Source organism: Gymnogyps californianus, chromosome 1 (genome assembly GCF_018139145.2).
Source record: "Gymnogyps californianus isolate 813 chromosome 1, ASM1813914v2, whole genome shotgun sequence".
NCBI lineage: Eukaryota > Metazoa > Chordata > Aves > Accipitriformes > Cathartidae > Gymnogyps > Gymnogyps californianus.
This window is the reverse complement of record NC_059471.1, coordinates 17,993,287-18,008,551: the sequence shown is the minus strand read 5'-3', so window position 1 is coordinate 18,008,551 and position 15,265 is coordinate 17,993,287. Positions and strand designations below refer to the sequence as shown.

General features: G+C 36.6%; 1 protein-coding gene across 1 annotated transcript in view; it reads right to left on the bottom strand.

The window, feature by feature from the left end:
* The window catches only part of DDX10 (DEAD-box helicase 10), a 206,914-nt gene that overhangs the window by 180,084 nt on the left and 11,565 nt on the right, over window positions 1-15,265 (bottom strand). Inside the window, exons 6-9 of the mRNA XM_050913612.1 lie at window positions 14,369-14,558; window positions 12,036-12,162; window positions 10,631-10,793; window positions 8,962-9,046 (exon numbers count right to left, since the gene is read on the bottom strand). Coding sequence (XP_050769569.1) covers window positions 8,962-9,046; window positions 10,631-10,793; window positions 12,036-12,162; window positions 14,369-14,558 — 565 coding nt within the window. The remainder of the gene's footprint in view (window positions 1-8,961; window positions 9,047-10,630; window positions 10,794-12,035; window positions 12,163-14,368; window positions 14,559-15,265) is intronic.

Below are 15,265 nucleotides of genomic sequence, written 5' to 3'. Positions count from 1 at the left end.
AAGTTGTCCATCATCACCAAAACCAAACATCTGTCCTAAAAGGCTAATTCATTCTGGTGATTTATTATTCACTAAGTATGCACCTCAGCTGTGCTGGAGAAAAGTAAATTAAAAACGTCAAAGTAATCAAACTTTCTTGGACTGTGTAGTAATTGATGATATTACTTATCATCTCCTCAAGGTGATCAAGAAACCAGAGCAGGGACTCATCTTTGCATTGCAATTCTAACAGTTTCTTAGGATACCAGCTACAACTCATTCCAATTCTATGGAAAATTGCATCTTACTTGCAGAAAGTCTTTGGAAAAAAAACCTCACATACTTCTAGTTCATATCTGTCTTATTTTCTAGCATCTGTTGGCTTCAACACTTATCAAAGAGGCAAGTAACTTCTCTGCAACTCAATCTTGACTTACAAGCAAGGAAGCTGTGACAAATCACCATTAGCACTATAAAGCAAAGGGTATGAATGATATCTTTACACTGACTGCAGATGAGAAAAAGGATGCCTGCAATCAAGGGCAAGCACCAAAGGCTGGACCAGAAGGAAATGGGATAAATTATTTAGGACAATGTGGTAGTGGTTAATTAGAAGTAGAGAAAAATAGTTTAAAGTGTCAGGAATACCATTTCCCTAGCAAAGAAACACAAAGAGTTGCCAAATAGCTTCATTTCATACCAAAAAATAAATAAAATAAAACACTAAAATCAAGAGGACAGTTTATTCACCATGGCAGAATCTGTCTTAAACTTCTGCTAAAAATCACCCTGAGCCGCCAGCTGGTATCAAGCATGAAGGAACTAATAGCATGGTGACAATTCAGTGAGGACAGGATGAGAAAAAATGCTTTTCGTGCAGGCCAGACACTCAATTTTTGCTAATCTTAACCTGTCTTAACCTACCCTTGATCAGATCCAGTCAAAGGCTGCATATACCCCTAGCCAACACTATTAAAGCAAACAATACTACAATTATCACAAAAGGCAATAGATGAAAACATACCGTGGTTATTAATCAATTCCACCTTGCCATACAGCTAGAGTTGAGCTTGTTCTAACTACATTCAGAGTAATTTTACATCCTTGCCACAACCATCATAACATATAGTTCAGTCAAATGCACCATATTTTAATTGTCAGTGGCATACGAGTCACGGTGATACCAGAATAAAATAGGAATGGGAACGATCTGATTGATGATCATCAGGCACCAGTGTTCTGCTGTAGGGCAGACATCCAGTAGGAAAAAAAATTATGGGAAAGCAATGGAAAGAGAACTGTAAGGACAGGCTGCGTGGATATGCAGACCTTACAGGAAATGTTATACAGGTTGTCTTGAACAGATGTATTGCAACATGTTTCCCTAACATTTGTATTTCAGAAGATGTAAGTTGATGCCAAATTTCAAGAGTTAAAGGCAGTATTTCTGCTTTGTTTGGCAAGAAAAAAATAATCTATTTTAAAAACTGGCAAAGGAGAAAATGGAGATGATGAGATAATCATAAAATTTGGGGGAGGAGGGTTGCAGATATAAAGATACTTGCATTACAGTTTCCTGAATTGGAATATTTCCCATTACAGAAAACTCAATATAAAGGTGGTGATAATGTTTTTGAAGATATTACCACACATGAACATGCAAGGAACCTTAAGTATATAATTTTTATGCTTTGGAGGTCATACATCTACCACCATACTCAAAAAAAAAAAAATGTGTTTTGTGGCTTTTTTTAGTCTGTAACTTAAATGGGACTTTACCAAGTTGACTTGATTAAAGAACTAATTTTAGCCTAAGGGCCAGGATGGATAGTATCAACATATGCTGTCATCTCATCTGTCAAAGGACATAGAAGGAAGTAAGGTATCACTGCAAAACTTGTGAGCTTAAATCAAAGCCCATTCCTAAAAAGTCTTGCATTCCAAGCCAACAAGCCACCTTCAGATACATGAGTATTGCAGAAACTCTCCACAGTAGATCCCTTCAAAGAATGGAAATCAGGAATTAAGGAAGCCAAATCAACTTCTCAACTGTCTCTTTCTCACCCAGATCAAATTTGCTAGAGACTTACCAGAAGTAAGCAAAAGACTGCTTTCCTTAAAACATTACGGTCAGTAACTTAAGCACTTGGAATAGCATCAAAATCAAGCCCACTAAATTTGCATGGGTTTGCATATGCATTACGATACACTCTAATTATGTATTTTCACTCTTCTTCCACTGGACCCTTTGTTCATCATACATGGTTGCCAAACTATTAATAGAAAACTATTTAATAGTTACTTCCACTGTGAAGCCAAATTATTCACTATGTAAGGCGATCATTTATTCACTGCACACCATTCACACCCTTCTCAGAAGATAAATATTCGGGAGCACTTGATTTTGCAACAATAATGTTCTTTAAACCTTTGCATACAATTTTACTTTCCATAAAGAATCCAGAACAAGACAATTCCATCATGTGGAATAACTGACAAGCAAAATTCAAAAAGCAGCACAGATCCCTGCTTCTAGGGCAAAGATCTACCCCTGTAAAGACTGAAAGAATATGCCAGTGAAATTATATAGATATTTGTTAATGCACACACTATTGCAATTGACACTTGAGAATAAGGAGGAAAAAAAAAAAAACTGGCATAGTACAGTTCTTCATCTGTTGTGAGATGTATTTGAAAAGAGAAAATCACCATCTGAGTATGCAAATATACCTCTAGTTTTTGGAAGCTAAGTTACAAACAGTGACTTCCCAATCCATAGGTTAGCTAAAACCCTAACAATCATGCTTAATATAATACAGACTAGACAAAAGTTAGAGTGAGTCAAGTTCTATTATTTCTAGCATGTAATTTATATTTTATTTTAAAATTATTTTCAATTCCTTGATAAAATAACTACAGCAGTGAAGGAAAAAGCATTTCATTGATGTAGACGTTTGTCTGTGTTGCACTTTTTTTATGTAAAGGAACAATATAAGACATCTATAAAAATATATCCAAAACATATCAAAATGGACAGTTTTATTCTGAGAAGACCTATTTCAATCTGATATGCATACGAATAAATCTGTTCACCCACACACTATCCTTCAACAAAGAGAAACTAATATCCATATCTACCCCTAAGGCCTTCCACAGAAATACAGTAATTCATACTTTTGTTTTAAAATGTAACTATTATATCTGATTATATAAGCTACCATTTTTAAACATATTTCTTAAAGTAACAGCTTTAGGTCTCATATTCGGCTCAATTCAGGCAAAACTTTGTTTCCAGTTACACTACCTTCAGGGCCTTCTGACATAATGAGGACTGGTGAAATCTAAGCTTCAAACCAAGAAAACATTATTTCTCCAAGCCCAGGAGAAAGAAGATTTTTATCTACTGTTTATTATACCTTCTACGCTGCTGGGTTTCTTCCCGAACATGGTAATTTGTTATTCCATTTTTTTAAGTGACAAATGAGCACAGAAAACAAATGCATGAATATCGGAATTTCTATCCCATCTACATGATCAACAGTCTCTTTTTGTAATAGATATTTTTCCTTGAAACAACAAATCTTTAACAAGAGATCTGTGTGCACTGCTAACTGAAACTGTGCTGTATCATCTACAGCAAGTCCTACTAAAGCAGCCCAACAAAAATTACAATAGACCAGAAAGCATGCTTGCTATTCACAGCTGAGCAAACACTGCAGACAGCCCGTGTTCACTGCTGGTTCCTCAATTCAGCCAGGGAGAAGAGCTCTTTCCCATGGGTTGTGAACAGTCCAACATCCCACGGAGCATTTAAAACAAAAAACAAAAAGTGAACTGGCTTCATTTTTTGGTTTTGCTTTAGCTCACTTCTAATGCTTTGTTCACTCCTGTTTCTCCATTGCATAGACCTTAGTTCAGTATCCCCAAAAAATTATCAGTAAATATTGCTATGAAGTCAGAGATTGCTTCGGGGTTTGTTTATTTTGCGGTTTGGTTTGTTTTGTTTTCCTCTGATCACTTAATATCCTTTTCCTTCTCCTGTCTGGACCGTAGCCCGTTTACATCTATTGCCAAGTTCTGAGAACCATGCAACTGGGTTTTATTCATACCACAAAACCGTAATCCTCTTCATTCAGTTGTAATGGACAGGTGTCCTTGTTTGCCAGACAGACTTAGTCACAAGAAATAATGGACAAGAACAGGCAGTGGCTCACCAACATTATCATGCTAGTCTCAGAATTAATTGAATTCAAAAGGCCTTGGGAGGTTGTTGGATCCTCCAGCCTAGACTGTAAGCTATCCATTTTCCACAGCAGCTGTGTCCACTCTACTGCATTAAAATACATGTGCTTATTTATTTTTTTATTACAGCTTACAATATAGCTTCATGTCAGCAGGTAATAACTTTAGCCACTTAATATTTCAGTGTATTGGAACATTCATACCATGCCATTATGAAGAGAATTCTAATGGATAACACACTGCCAGTCAGTACGACTGCAGCATCGCAGGCCACTGTCAGGAATGTAGCTAGGGTACAGTGTTTAATTTTAGAGAATTTAATAATGTGAATTGCAAGTTAAATATGTGGAGTCAACAATTTCTTGTGACCTCTATTAGCAGCTATTTTTACTTGTCTTGACTGCAATATAATATGAGATGGTCTAAATACTGCATTTATTTTTAAAGAAACATCAGTAAAAGTGCTTCAATGGGTCTTAAATGTAAAAAAATAATTAAGCAAGGAGCTGCTATCTTGACTGTACTGTTTATTTAGGAGCCAAGACATGTATCCCTGGGATGTATTTCCCAATGGAAAGAAAAAAAAAAAAAAATATCAGGCTTCCACCATTTGAAAAAAGTTCCATTAGGCCACTCACATTTTTAAATGCTTTATTGCCACTTGCAAGGATTACTCTAAAGGCTTATTGGTCTCACTTTCACACATATAATGTGCAATTACTTAAGGAGAGCCCCAATAAGCATGCTTCAAAGCATTTTACTTCATGACAGAATAAGATCATTATATGACCTGCCCCTTTCACCCTTCCAAAATTTGATGTGTGTGTATTCTTCAGTATTCACAAGGCATCAAAAAAACTATAGATCTTTTAAGTCTTTATTCATACTTCTTGGCTCTAATCATCATACCAGCCAGTACAAAGATGGTAGGCAATAGAGTACACTGCTTTGGGAAGATGGACTTTTATTTTTCCATTTGTTTTCAGAATATAATTTACCAAAAGGAAAAAAGTGTATGTAGAGCTAGACAGAACATGCATGCCCATATGCACACTACGTTTAACGACAACAATAAAACTACAGTGACTTTCTTAAGTCAGTCTAAGCACTTAAGAAGCCTAACCAACTAGCCTGGATTAAATACCATCAGAAGTCTGAGCCGGAGTCAGACCTAAAGCCTATACAAAGTTCTGTACATACCGCAGATAAAAACTGCAGAGGAAAAAGATTTATTCTATTGAACATTCCACTGTCAGTGTCTGTAAAAAAAGACTCCTGACAGAAAAATCACTAAACTCAAGTAACAGTTTTTAATAGTCTCTTCTGAAGGTGGGGGGGGGAAGAGTGGAGGGAGGAATGTAATGCTAGGAAAGAAAGAAATTAATTACCAAGACATGCCAGGATACAGGTACATCCAAAATACAAGATATTTACGTATGAATAGAAATACAAAATAGACTTTTCAGTGTCTTTTCTACTCATCAATGCAATCACAACCAGAAGAAAAACATCCCTATATATGTTTTTTTCATGCCATACACTTACAAATTATGTTTGGAGAAACAGTTGGGGGATAAAGTGAGTATCAGTGTGCTTCAAAAATTATTATCTTCTGCTGTCCCCTAGTGGCACTGTAACCTGTTTCACAAAATTGATCAACGAATATTTTCAACTGTAGGCTTTATAGGCATCAATAGAAATTAAAAGCCAGCATAAATTAGTTTTGCAGACAATTGCTACAAGCAGCTCTTATTTACTTAGAGTTTTTGAAACTAAAACCCACAGGAAAACACTGTGATCTAGTATTTTAAATTACAGACTTTTCTAAGAGATTGTGTGACAAAAATATAGCCAAAAATATTTATGGGCCTGGCCACGATATTATCAGTATTTTAGAATTCTGTTACTGAATGAGTTAAGATTTTAAATAAATACTTTAAAAGCAGCTGGAAGAAATAGCTTCCAATCACTCCAATCATAGCATACCTTTCAAGTTTAAAACAAAAAAAAAAAAAAATACCCAACACTCAAGATATGCCAATTCTACTATAAAGTAAAAGCATTACTGGACGACAGCCAGATTTTCTTGATCTTACTTTACCATAAATCAAAAATGCAGGAGTTGTCATTTATGTTCTTCAGCAGGGCAAAATGCAAGTGAAATGCTACTTAGGGAACACAGTGGTCTTATCCACTTAAAAATCAATCATAATCTTTCATCTTAGATAAGGCTTTGCAAAACTGTAAAACAGATGTGGGAACACATCCACAACTGTTAGTCAAAGATTTTTCAGCCCCATCCCCAGAATAATTTCTCTCTTGACTTTCATATTTACTTTTGTATCACAAAATAATTTGATTTGATCAGTAAACAGTATTTGGCATCCCAGTTTTAATTACAGTTTAACAGACTCTTAATTAGCTGAGATATTTAATTTAGCTTTCATTCTGTGCAATTATACACTCTCATAACCCATGAAAATTTGTAATTATCTCTAACCTCATTAACGAGGACTACTAAACTGCAGTTCGGTTCATTTTTATCAAGTTTCTAGAAGAAACACAAGCTTCTCATACTAACTGTAGCTACTGAAAACAAGTGAAGTTTCCTACTCAACACTTAGAGTTGACTGAGAAGTACACTCTCAATTATCCACATCTAAAACTGCATTAGCATATTTACTTAGTGCACAGTATTTACTTAAAAACTATTAGACATCTCCCTTGGTTTATTTTCAAAGTTTTATTTCATGCCATTATGTTCACTAAACAAACCACTTTCCAGGACTGCTTTACTTTAAGGACAGTGAGCGCCTGTATGTTTCTCAGAAATGAAAGCCCAGTGTAGGTAGAACCTTCCTTGATCAGATTAAGAAAGAGAAAATACTCATAAAGCTTTTCCTACAGAAGGAATTTGCTTTCATATCAGTCAGCACCCTGCCAGCTCAAACAACTTGCTCAGATATACTCCAAATTTCAGTAAGGTCTGGCTACAGAAAAATTCACATAAAGAGAAATGCAAACAACAGCCCAGGGAAGCAAGGGGCAGGCATCCAGCACAGCCCATGGCCTACGGGCAGACCCTCTGCCCCAATTTTCTGTCTAAATCTGTCCCTCAAACAATCACAGAAGGGTGTATTTAAGAGGCCACTGAAGACAGACCCTTAAGGTTGCAAGGCTAACGTCCTCGTCAGAGTGACATTTTATTAAAAGCATTATGGAAAAGGGGTGTTATTTGTCTTTATGTAGCTGCTTCCTCTCTCTAAATCTACTTACAATCACTCTTCTCAGTGCCTAATGAGAATCAGGAAAAGGCCTGAGGATTATAACTCCAGCGAGGTGCTTTAACTCAGTGACACGGCTCGGGAAGAGCTCAACAAGCCTCCTAGAAACTGCCAATTAAACAGTGCCAAATATATTGTTTTCCCTTCCACGATGACAGTATGCCATAAAGACAAGTTACAAGCCTTCTGTGGAAGCCACAGAGGATTAAAAGAAAAAAAACCACAACAACAACAAAACCCAACAACACCCAAAACAAAAACCCAGAATTCTAAGTAAGCCTATATGCTTTTCTCTCAACTGGTATGCATGAGATTGGCTAAATTCAAATATAGATGTAAACAGCTACGTGTTTTATCTAATTATATATAACATTCGCTGATTTTGTTCATAGACAGTTTTCTTCCAAAAGCATTTAAAAATTTATTATTCCCTTCTATTATAACAGGTAGATAGGAAAATAGACAGCACAGGACAGAATGGGGCAGAAATGTTACCAATTACAATGAAAACATGGCTAGAACTTCCACATTCTGAATGAGGGCTGGAAGGACACACTCCTATTACAGTCACCAAAATTTAATGCCATCTGATCCAAGAAGACAGATTTTGAATTCCTATAGTGCAGAGTGCTGAAGTCCTATTCTAAGCAACTGCTCTGTCATTAAGTTTGACAACCACCTATATTGCAAACCCTACTACAAACAAATTAAATTATGTACAAGATATAATGCCACGTCTTGCATTTCATCCTTCAGTTAATTGCTTAAAGTTTTTGATCTACTGAATTATATGCAATAACAGCTCCTGTTTTTCTTAAAAATCTACTTCAGAGATCACGGACCAGGTTTTCAACAGTGTATCTGAGTAACTCCCTTCTGTCATAAAGGCTTAGCCACAAATATTTTAACTAAAGCTATCCCTAAGAATATAATTCTACAAAAGACTTAGAAAATTAAAAATTTAACCTGTAATTAACATTATTTGTTAATTATTTGTTCCTTCCTCCTCAAATTAAAATAAGGAAGAAATATTTCCATTCTTTTGAAGAGTCTTCAATGACACAAAGAAACTGGATCCACAGTCTAAAGCCTTATTTATCTATAAATGGCGGTGGCAAAACAAGCTTTTCCACCTACAAACATGCTCAACTCAGCCTTTGAGATAATCCTGCCAAGTGCAAAAGATTTTTGCTTCCTCACTATTAATCTTCCCTGATCAGATTAAACAACTGGGGGTATTTTTTCCGTCTGCTGTAAGGAGTCTCTGCAGCTCACTAAGAAATGATTAAGTCAAACCATTACTCTTAAGTAATCAAAAGGGTCTTTTGGTGATAACAGCCCTTCTTTCTTTCCAATTTATATCTTGATTTTTTTCAAGTGAGTCTTTAGCCAATTATCTGTCCCTACAGTGATCTAGTTTTAAACATTAAAATGCTAATGAAAAGTGTAAACAAACCTGGCTGTTCTTCCCACTCTGTGGATGTATGTGTTTGCATCTTCTGGACAGTCAAATTGAATAACCCAGTTCACTGCTGGAAAATCTGTGTAAAGAAAAAAATATGTCAAAATTTAAGCTCACTGTACTCAAAATCCTCCTATTCAAGAGCAACATGTTATTTTGGAGCATTAACTCCTGTAAGAACCATCATTTAGACCAGTTTACAGACACTGGGTGCAACCTCTGAAATAAAAATAAAATTAATTGCATGTATTAACATATCATAAACAATCACTCTCTTCGTCAAAGAACACTAAAACTAACGGTGTCTTCATTTCCTAAATTATGACAGTGCACTGAATGGAACAATTTCACACTTGACAAGAACAGACATGCTTTGTGTCACACAGATGATAAAACACCACTACATTTAATAATTAAATAACAATATCTGACCCACTTTTCATCTACAGTATCAATATCCTACACCACCGGGGTTTGAAGTTAGCTGTGGCAAGACAGCACTACTTCAGCTGTCCACATACAGAAATATCTTAGTCCCTCTCAAAGATGGGAGGGGGTGACCAAGCCTGACAAAAAAGTCAACACTGAATGTGAATGATATTATTAATAAAGCATTTTTTAACTGCTTCACTTCACCCAGCAGCAGCATGCTTGGCATTGGAGTAAGTTTGTGTTACTTCCTGACCAAGTCTGCAGCTATACTGTATTCCACAGTTATACCTATACTCTAAACCCAAACAACCACACCCACATTAGATCCTCACTAGTGAGATCTCAGCAGCATAGAAAGTATGATAAACAGTTTTCATTTCTGCCTTTAGTTTTCAGAGCACCCTCCTTCCTTTTGTAGCATACTGACAAAACCTTACATTTTGGACAATGGAGTTTGCTATCTGAAAGAAGAATGAGTAGATTTCTGAAAACAGTCTTGTGTTTTAAATGCTTCCAAGTACTAAAAAAAAGTCAAAAGTGTCCACTGAAAATATAAAGAAGTAAATCATAATTCAGCAGGTAATGACCAGAGGAAAGAAACTCAAGCCAAAACAGATCTTATAAATATTCTTGCTTTTCCCCCATGTATTTTTCTGCCTCCTTAAGAATGCAGTCCTATAATGCCATTCATAGTTCAGACATTAAAATTTCTTCAGGTTTTCACTTCCACATGCTGGTAGGTTAGTAATTTTTCATATCCTTTGGAATAACCCACAGGATACAGGCACATCAGAAATACGTAAAACTGCTGAAATCTTGCTTTATGGCATGTAGTAAGCAAATACATCACTATTTCCATTTTCTCTCGTTCCAGATATTTGTCACAGAACATGGCTGGAAAAACTAGATTGTCTACAGACTTTAATAAATAAATAAATAAATGACAGCTTCCACTGACTACCTCACTAACAAATGCCATTACACAACTAGTGACAACACAGGTCTTTCTGGGACAAAAAGAAGAAACAAGCACAAATGAAGTCAGGCTCTTCAGTAAAGAAATGGCAGAACTCTAAGAAGCATATCTCTTCTGAGATACCCTAATGAGCTCTTAAGCAAACTACAGCTTCATTTCTTACAAATCAGGTTGGTCTTCAGAGCATAAAGTCTGATATCTCAACAGGGTTAGATCATCACTTTGTGAATAACTATTGCTTCTGTGGATACATACCCAGGCCACGAGCTGCAATATCTGTAGCAAAAAGTACTGCCGCCTTTTTCCGAACAAAACAAGTGTAGACTTCCATTCTCTTCATCTGATGCTGCTTGCCATGGAGTGCCAGTACAGGAAGACCAGGCTGAAGCTTACAGAACACTCTGAATAGATACTGGACCTACCCAACAAATCGGGGGGGCGGAAATTTACCATGCAATGTTAAACCTGTTAAGATCATACCCAGTATATAGCAACAGACTTAGCATATCAAATAAAATACTTTTCTCCACATCAGACAAGAGATGCTACTTTGAGACTTTGTCACACGCCCAGGTACCAAAAGAGGAAACAAACTGGCAAAGGATTGGCATGCCTTTTGATGGCATTTCCTAAAAGGAACCAGAGTAAGTAACAGCAAGAACGACTTGGGACATGACTAGTTAGGCTGTATGCAAGGGACCGAAGTATCAGAAGTCCATCAGAAGCACTGCTTTTAGACAATACTGGAGGGGTGTAGTGTCTTCCGCATGCAACTCAAAGCAGTCTACACAGTCTTGGTTTACTATTTTAAGCTTCAACAGCTTCTCTTAATAAAAGCAGTCTCTTTACTCTTACATACAGCACCATGATGCAGCATTATTTTGTAGCAGGCAGCTATCTAATTTTTTTTTAAGAAAATAGCTACAGAAACTGCATATATTGCAGGAACAGCTGCAGCTCAGGGAATTTCTGTACAACTAAGCCTATCACCTCACTGTACTCACCAGCCAACTGCAGAACAACAAAAATACTGTAACCTCTTGCACAAGTGGAAGAACTGCAATGAATATTTACTAGACTATTGTATGTTGTAAAATATTCGATACATGCAGTAGTTACCGAAATAAATACCTGTGCCATACAAACACATACAAATAACTTCAACAGAATAGTCCCAGGACATTTACACAAGTAGGCATCTGAAGGATTACTTCCTATATAACCATAAGAAAAACCTTTTCCTGCACTATTTCACAATTATAATTTCTTATATAGGCAGATTTAAAAGCTTGTAAAGAAAGTAGGTACAACTATTAAAATACTTTGTAATCCAACTATGAAACGTGTCATGAGACAAAATTGAAATAGCTGGCCCTCAGCGACATAACTTCTAGCATTCATTATTAACAGCAGAGCACAAAAATGGCTGAGTACACTGAGGCCTCCAGGACCTTCCTGCATCAAGCCTGGGTCACTGAGCTTCCCAGCAGCAAGGCCCTGCGTGACATGCCTATATGAGTAGGTGATCTTTGGTTCCTCCCGCAATTTCCTGTTGCAAACTAGTCCAGAATCTCACCTCTCTGGTGCCTTGATATCTACATGAATATCTTCATTTTAATAGTTTTAAATGCTACAGGGGAAGAGGGGGGAATAGCCATACCTCTTTACAGCTTGCAAAAAACACAATGCTCTTCTTTTTCAAGTGACTTCTCAGGAAAGAGTATAACACGTTTACTTTTTGCTGAAGCTCACAAACAACATAGTTCTGATCCAAAGTTGCCGGGGTACTGAAAAAAACCCCAAAAAGTACATTTAGATACCGTTAGTTCCCATAACATTAAAATGAGAAAGAAAAGAAGGGAAGAGAGAGAATACACAGGCATACAGTATCTACAGAGCCGCCTGACCTTTCTTTTAAGTCAAGAGTATCTGACAAATACCCAGAAAAAGGAGAAAGGAAAAGAGTCAGGCTGGAAAGTTCTCCCACTTTGAGGAACAAGTCTTAGCAGCTCCACTAGAAAGCTACTCTTGAAAGACGAATCAATTTCCTTACTAAAAGCCAGTGGGGAGGAGGGGACAACTCTTGACATTACTTCTAAATTCATTTACTACTAGCAAGCCAAATTCTTTCCATGTCTAAGCAGCGACATTCAAATTGCCTTGACTTAAAATGCAATTCTGTCTATTAGTCCTATTAAAGCATCATTTGTGCTTAAGGCAATGTCAAAGCACAGTCTAATCATGCACAAAAAAAGAGCATTGATGTACTTCCGCTGATTACATCCTGACATGCAAAGTGACTTTGTAAAGCTCTGAATTGTCATCTTAACTCACCTTTCTGTTCTTTACAAAATAAAATTTTAAAAAATTCTTTGGCATATTTGCCCTTGAAATACATCTAAATGCTCACCTCTTACAGTCCCTCTGCTTCACCCTAAACAGATCAAGGGTATTCAAAATTACTTTACTAAAGGTAGCCACTTAGGAGGATGAAATTACAAGACGCTGCTCCAGTTTTTATTCTGCAATTCAATTTGAGTTATGCCACAGCCCCTTTTGCTTTGTAAGTCTTTCAGAGGAAACTGTTTTCATAAGGCAATAACCTATTATATACTAAGGCAGTAAATTCTAAAACGAATACTTTTTTTTTCATTCAGTTTATTATCTAATTGCACTCTCCCAAATATTTAAAAAAATTAAATGCACTTTAAAATAGACTTCACAAAAAATGCGAGATCTGTGAAACAGATGTATAGTCAGTCCCCAAAATGAAGACTACATACTAGGCTTGTACATCCTCTTCTGCTAAGAGGGTATTAACCACACAATTTTTTCCGGCAATCATGCTTATTTAAGATGCCTTTGACAGTACTACTGATTAAAAAAAGGTATTTGCAGTACAATACAGAGGTAATCAAATCAAATAATTAAAACTGCCTCAAGATTCAACCTGGTTCTGCTGTTCATTTTGCAAAATCATTTCACAGATTCCTCATTTGCTCTTGGGAAAGCCATTTTTATCACTGTGCTTCACCTTTCTGCTGCATCTTACATATGGAAATACATGCATATTTCATGGAAGAGCAGAAAAAGAATCACACATGTTCATAAGCAATTTGACACTTAGATGATCGAGCCCATAGAAATGCAAAATAAATAACGTTCTTCATTTAGATTTCAGAAGAAAAAAAATGTGCCAAAAAGCAACATGTACATTTTTTCATTTAGTGACACATTAAAGTTTTTGAGCTTGGCAGACCACATACTTCATTTTTAGCAAGGGCCTCCCATTCTGATCCAAACTGTATGGCATGACATTTATTCTGTGCGCACAGGGCTGGAGTCCTGAACACGCACAGTAAACCCAGCATGTCAGGAAGCCACAAGACTTACTGCACATGGATTAATGCCACATGCTTTCCTTTGGGCACCTAATATTGAATACACAAACAAGACTGTCATTCTGCACTTTCCCAATAGGGTAGCATTTCCTCGGACAGCTAGATTTATCAACAGCACACAGAACTGTGTTTGTGCAACACGTGGTGGTTCTGCACAGTAAGTATGCACATGCCAGGAGGCAAGGAAGCCAAACAACAAAAAAAAGGAGCAATTCAGAAATGAGTGCTGCTAGAGCCAGGACACTACTCCATTCAGGCTATAATCTACTCTGGAGCTTGCTCCTGAGGAAAAAAATTTCCAGTCTGAGAACCTGTCTGAGGAGCCACGAGAGAAGTGCAGGTTCAGCCTCCCTGTAATGATCCAGTCAGAACTAGTACTCTCTTATCTGGAAATTCCTTGCTTTCAGGAAGGCACACAATAGGATCAGACACTGTAGGAACAAGGATGCACAACATAACTTTGAATTCAGGAAACTGACAGTCAGAGCAGCAGTTAAATACGATCACTATCTGTTTAACACACACACACACACACACACACACACCCCCACCCACCCCCCGGGAAAAAAAAAAAAAAAATATCCCAACATACCTGAATTTCGCTTTCTCATGAACCCAAACATATTCTGGATCTTTCAGACTCAGCCGTGCAAGATCCTTCACTGATTTTGTCTGTGTTGCAGAAAAAAGCAAGGTCTGGCGTTTCTTAGGTAGATTTTCTATGATTGCATTCATTGTATCAGCAAACCCCATGTCTAGAATTCTATCAGCTTCATCAAGAACTAAATTGAGAGATAGATTTGAGAAAATCTGGTTTTAGCTTTATTTATTAAAAAAAAAAAATCATACATTAAATCCATATAGTACAAAATTCCATGCCTACTTAAACGGCAGAGATTAACTTAATTACTGTATATGACAAGATTCTCTTTAGATATTCATGTACTCCAGAAAATACATTTATTTTAAAATTGCAACAGAAATCATAGCATTTCCCATAATCGATGCACTACAGCTCTCAGTTTCACACGCTGAAGCACAGAAGATCAGCATTTCAAGTAAACAGTTCAGCAATTTGCAGACAGACTGCAAATTACAAACTCCCTGTCCTATTACTGAAATAAAAGCATGGAATATAAAACAGTGCTGTACTATTCATGACAGAGCAAAACAGACTCTCCTGTACCTAAGCTGAATTTACCACTGAAACACAGGGTATAAACAGAGTAGCACAGAGACAAAGCTTTAAGAAAAGGGTCTACATTTAATGCAATTCTTGTCTAACTGCCATGAATTGTACTAAGTGTAGCAAGCATAATTTCACATTTTATCAGTTTCATTAGCTTCTTAATTGCTTCTAAGTTCCTCAAGCTATGCTAAAGATTATGCAGTTCTTAGTCGCAGGCAAACCTTTTCATTACACTGAAATTTTTGTTCAGGTTGGAAGGACGAAAAACAATGTTAACAATGCTAACAAAACAATGAAAGA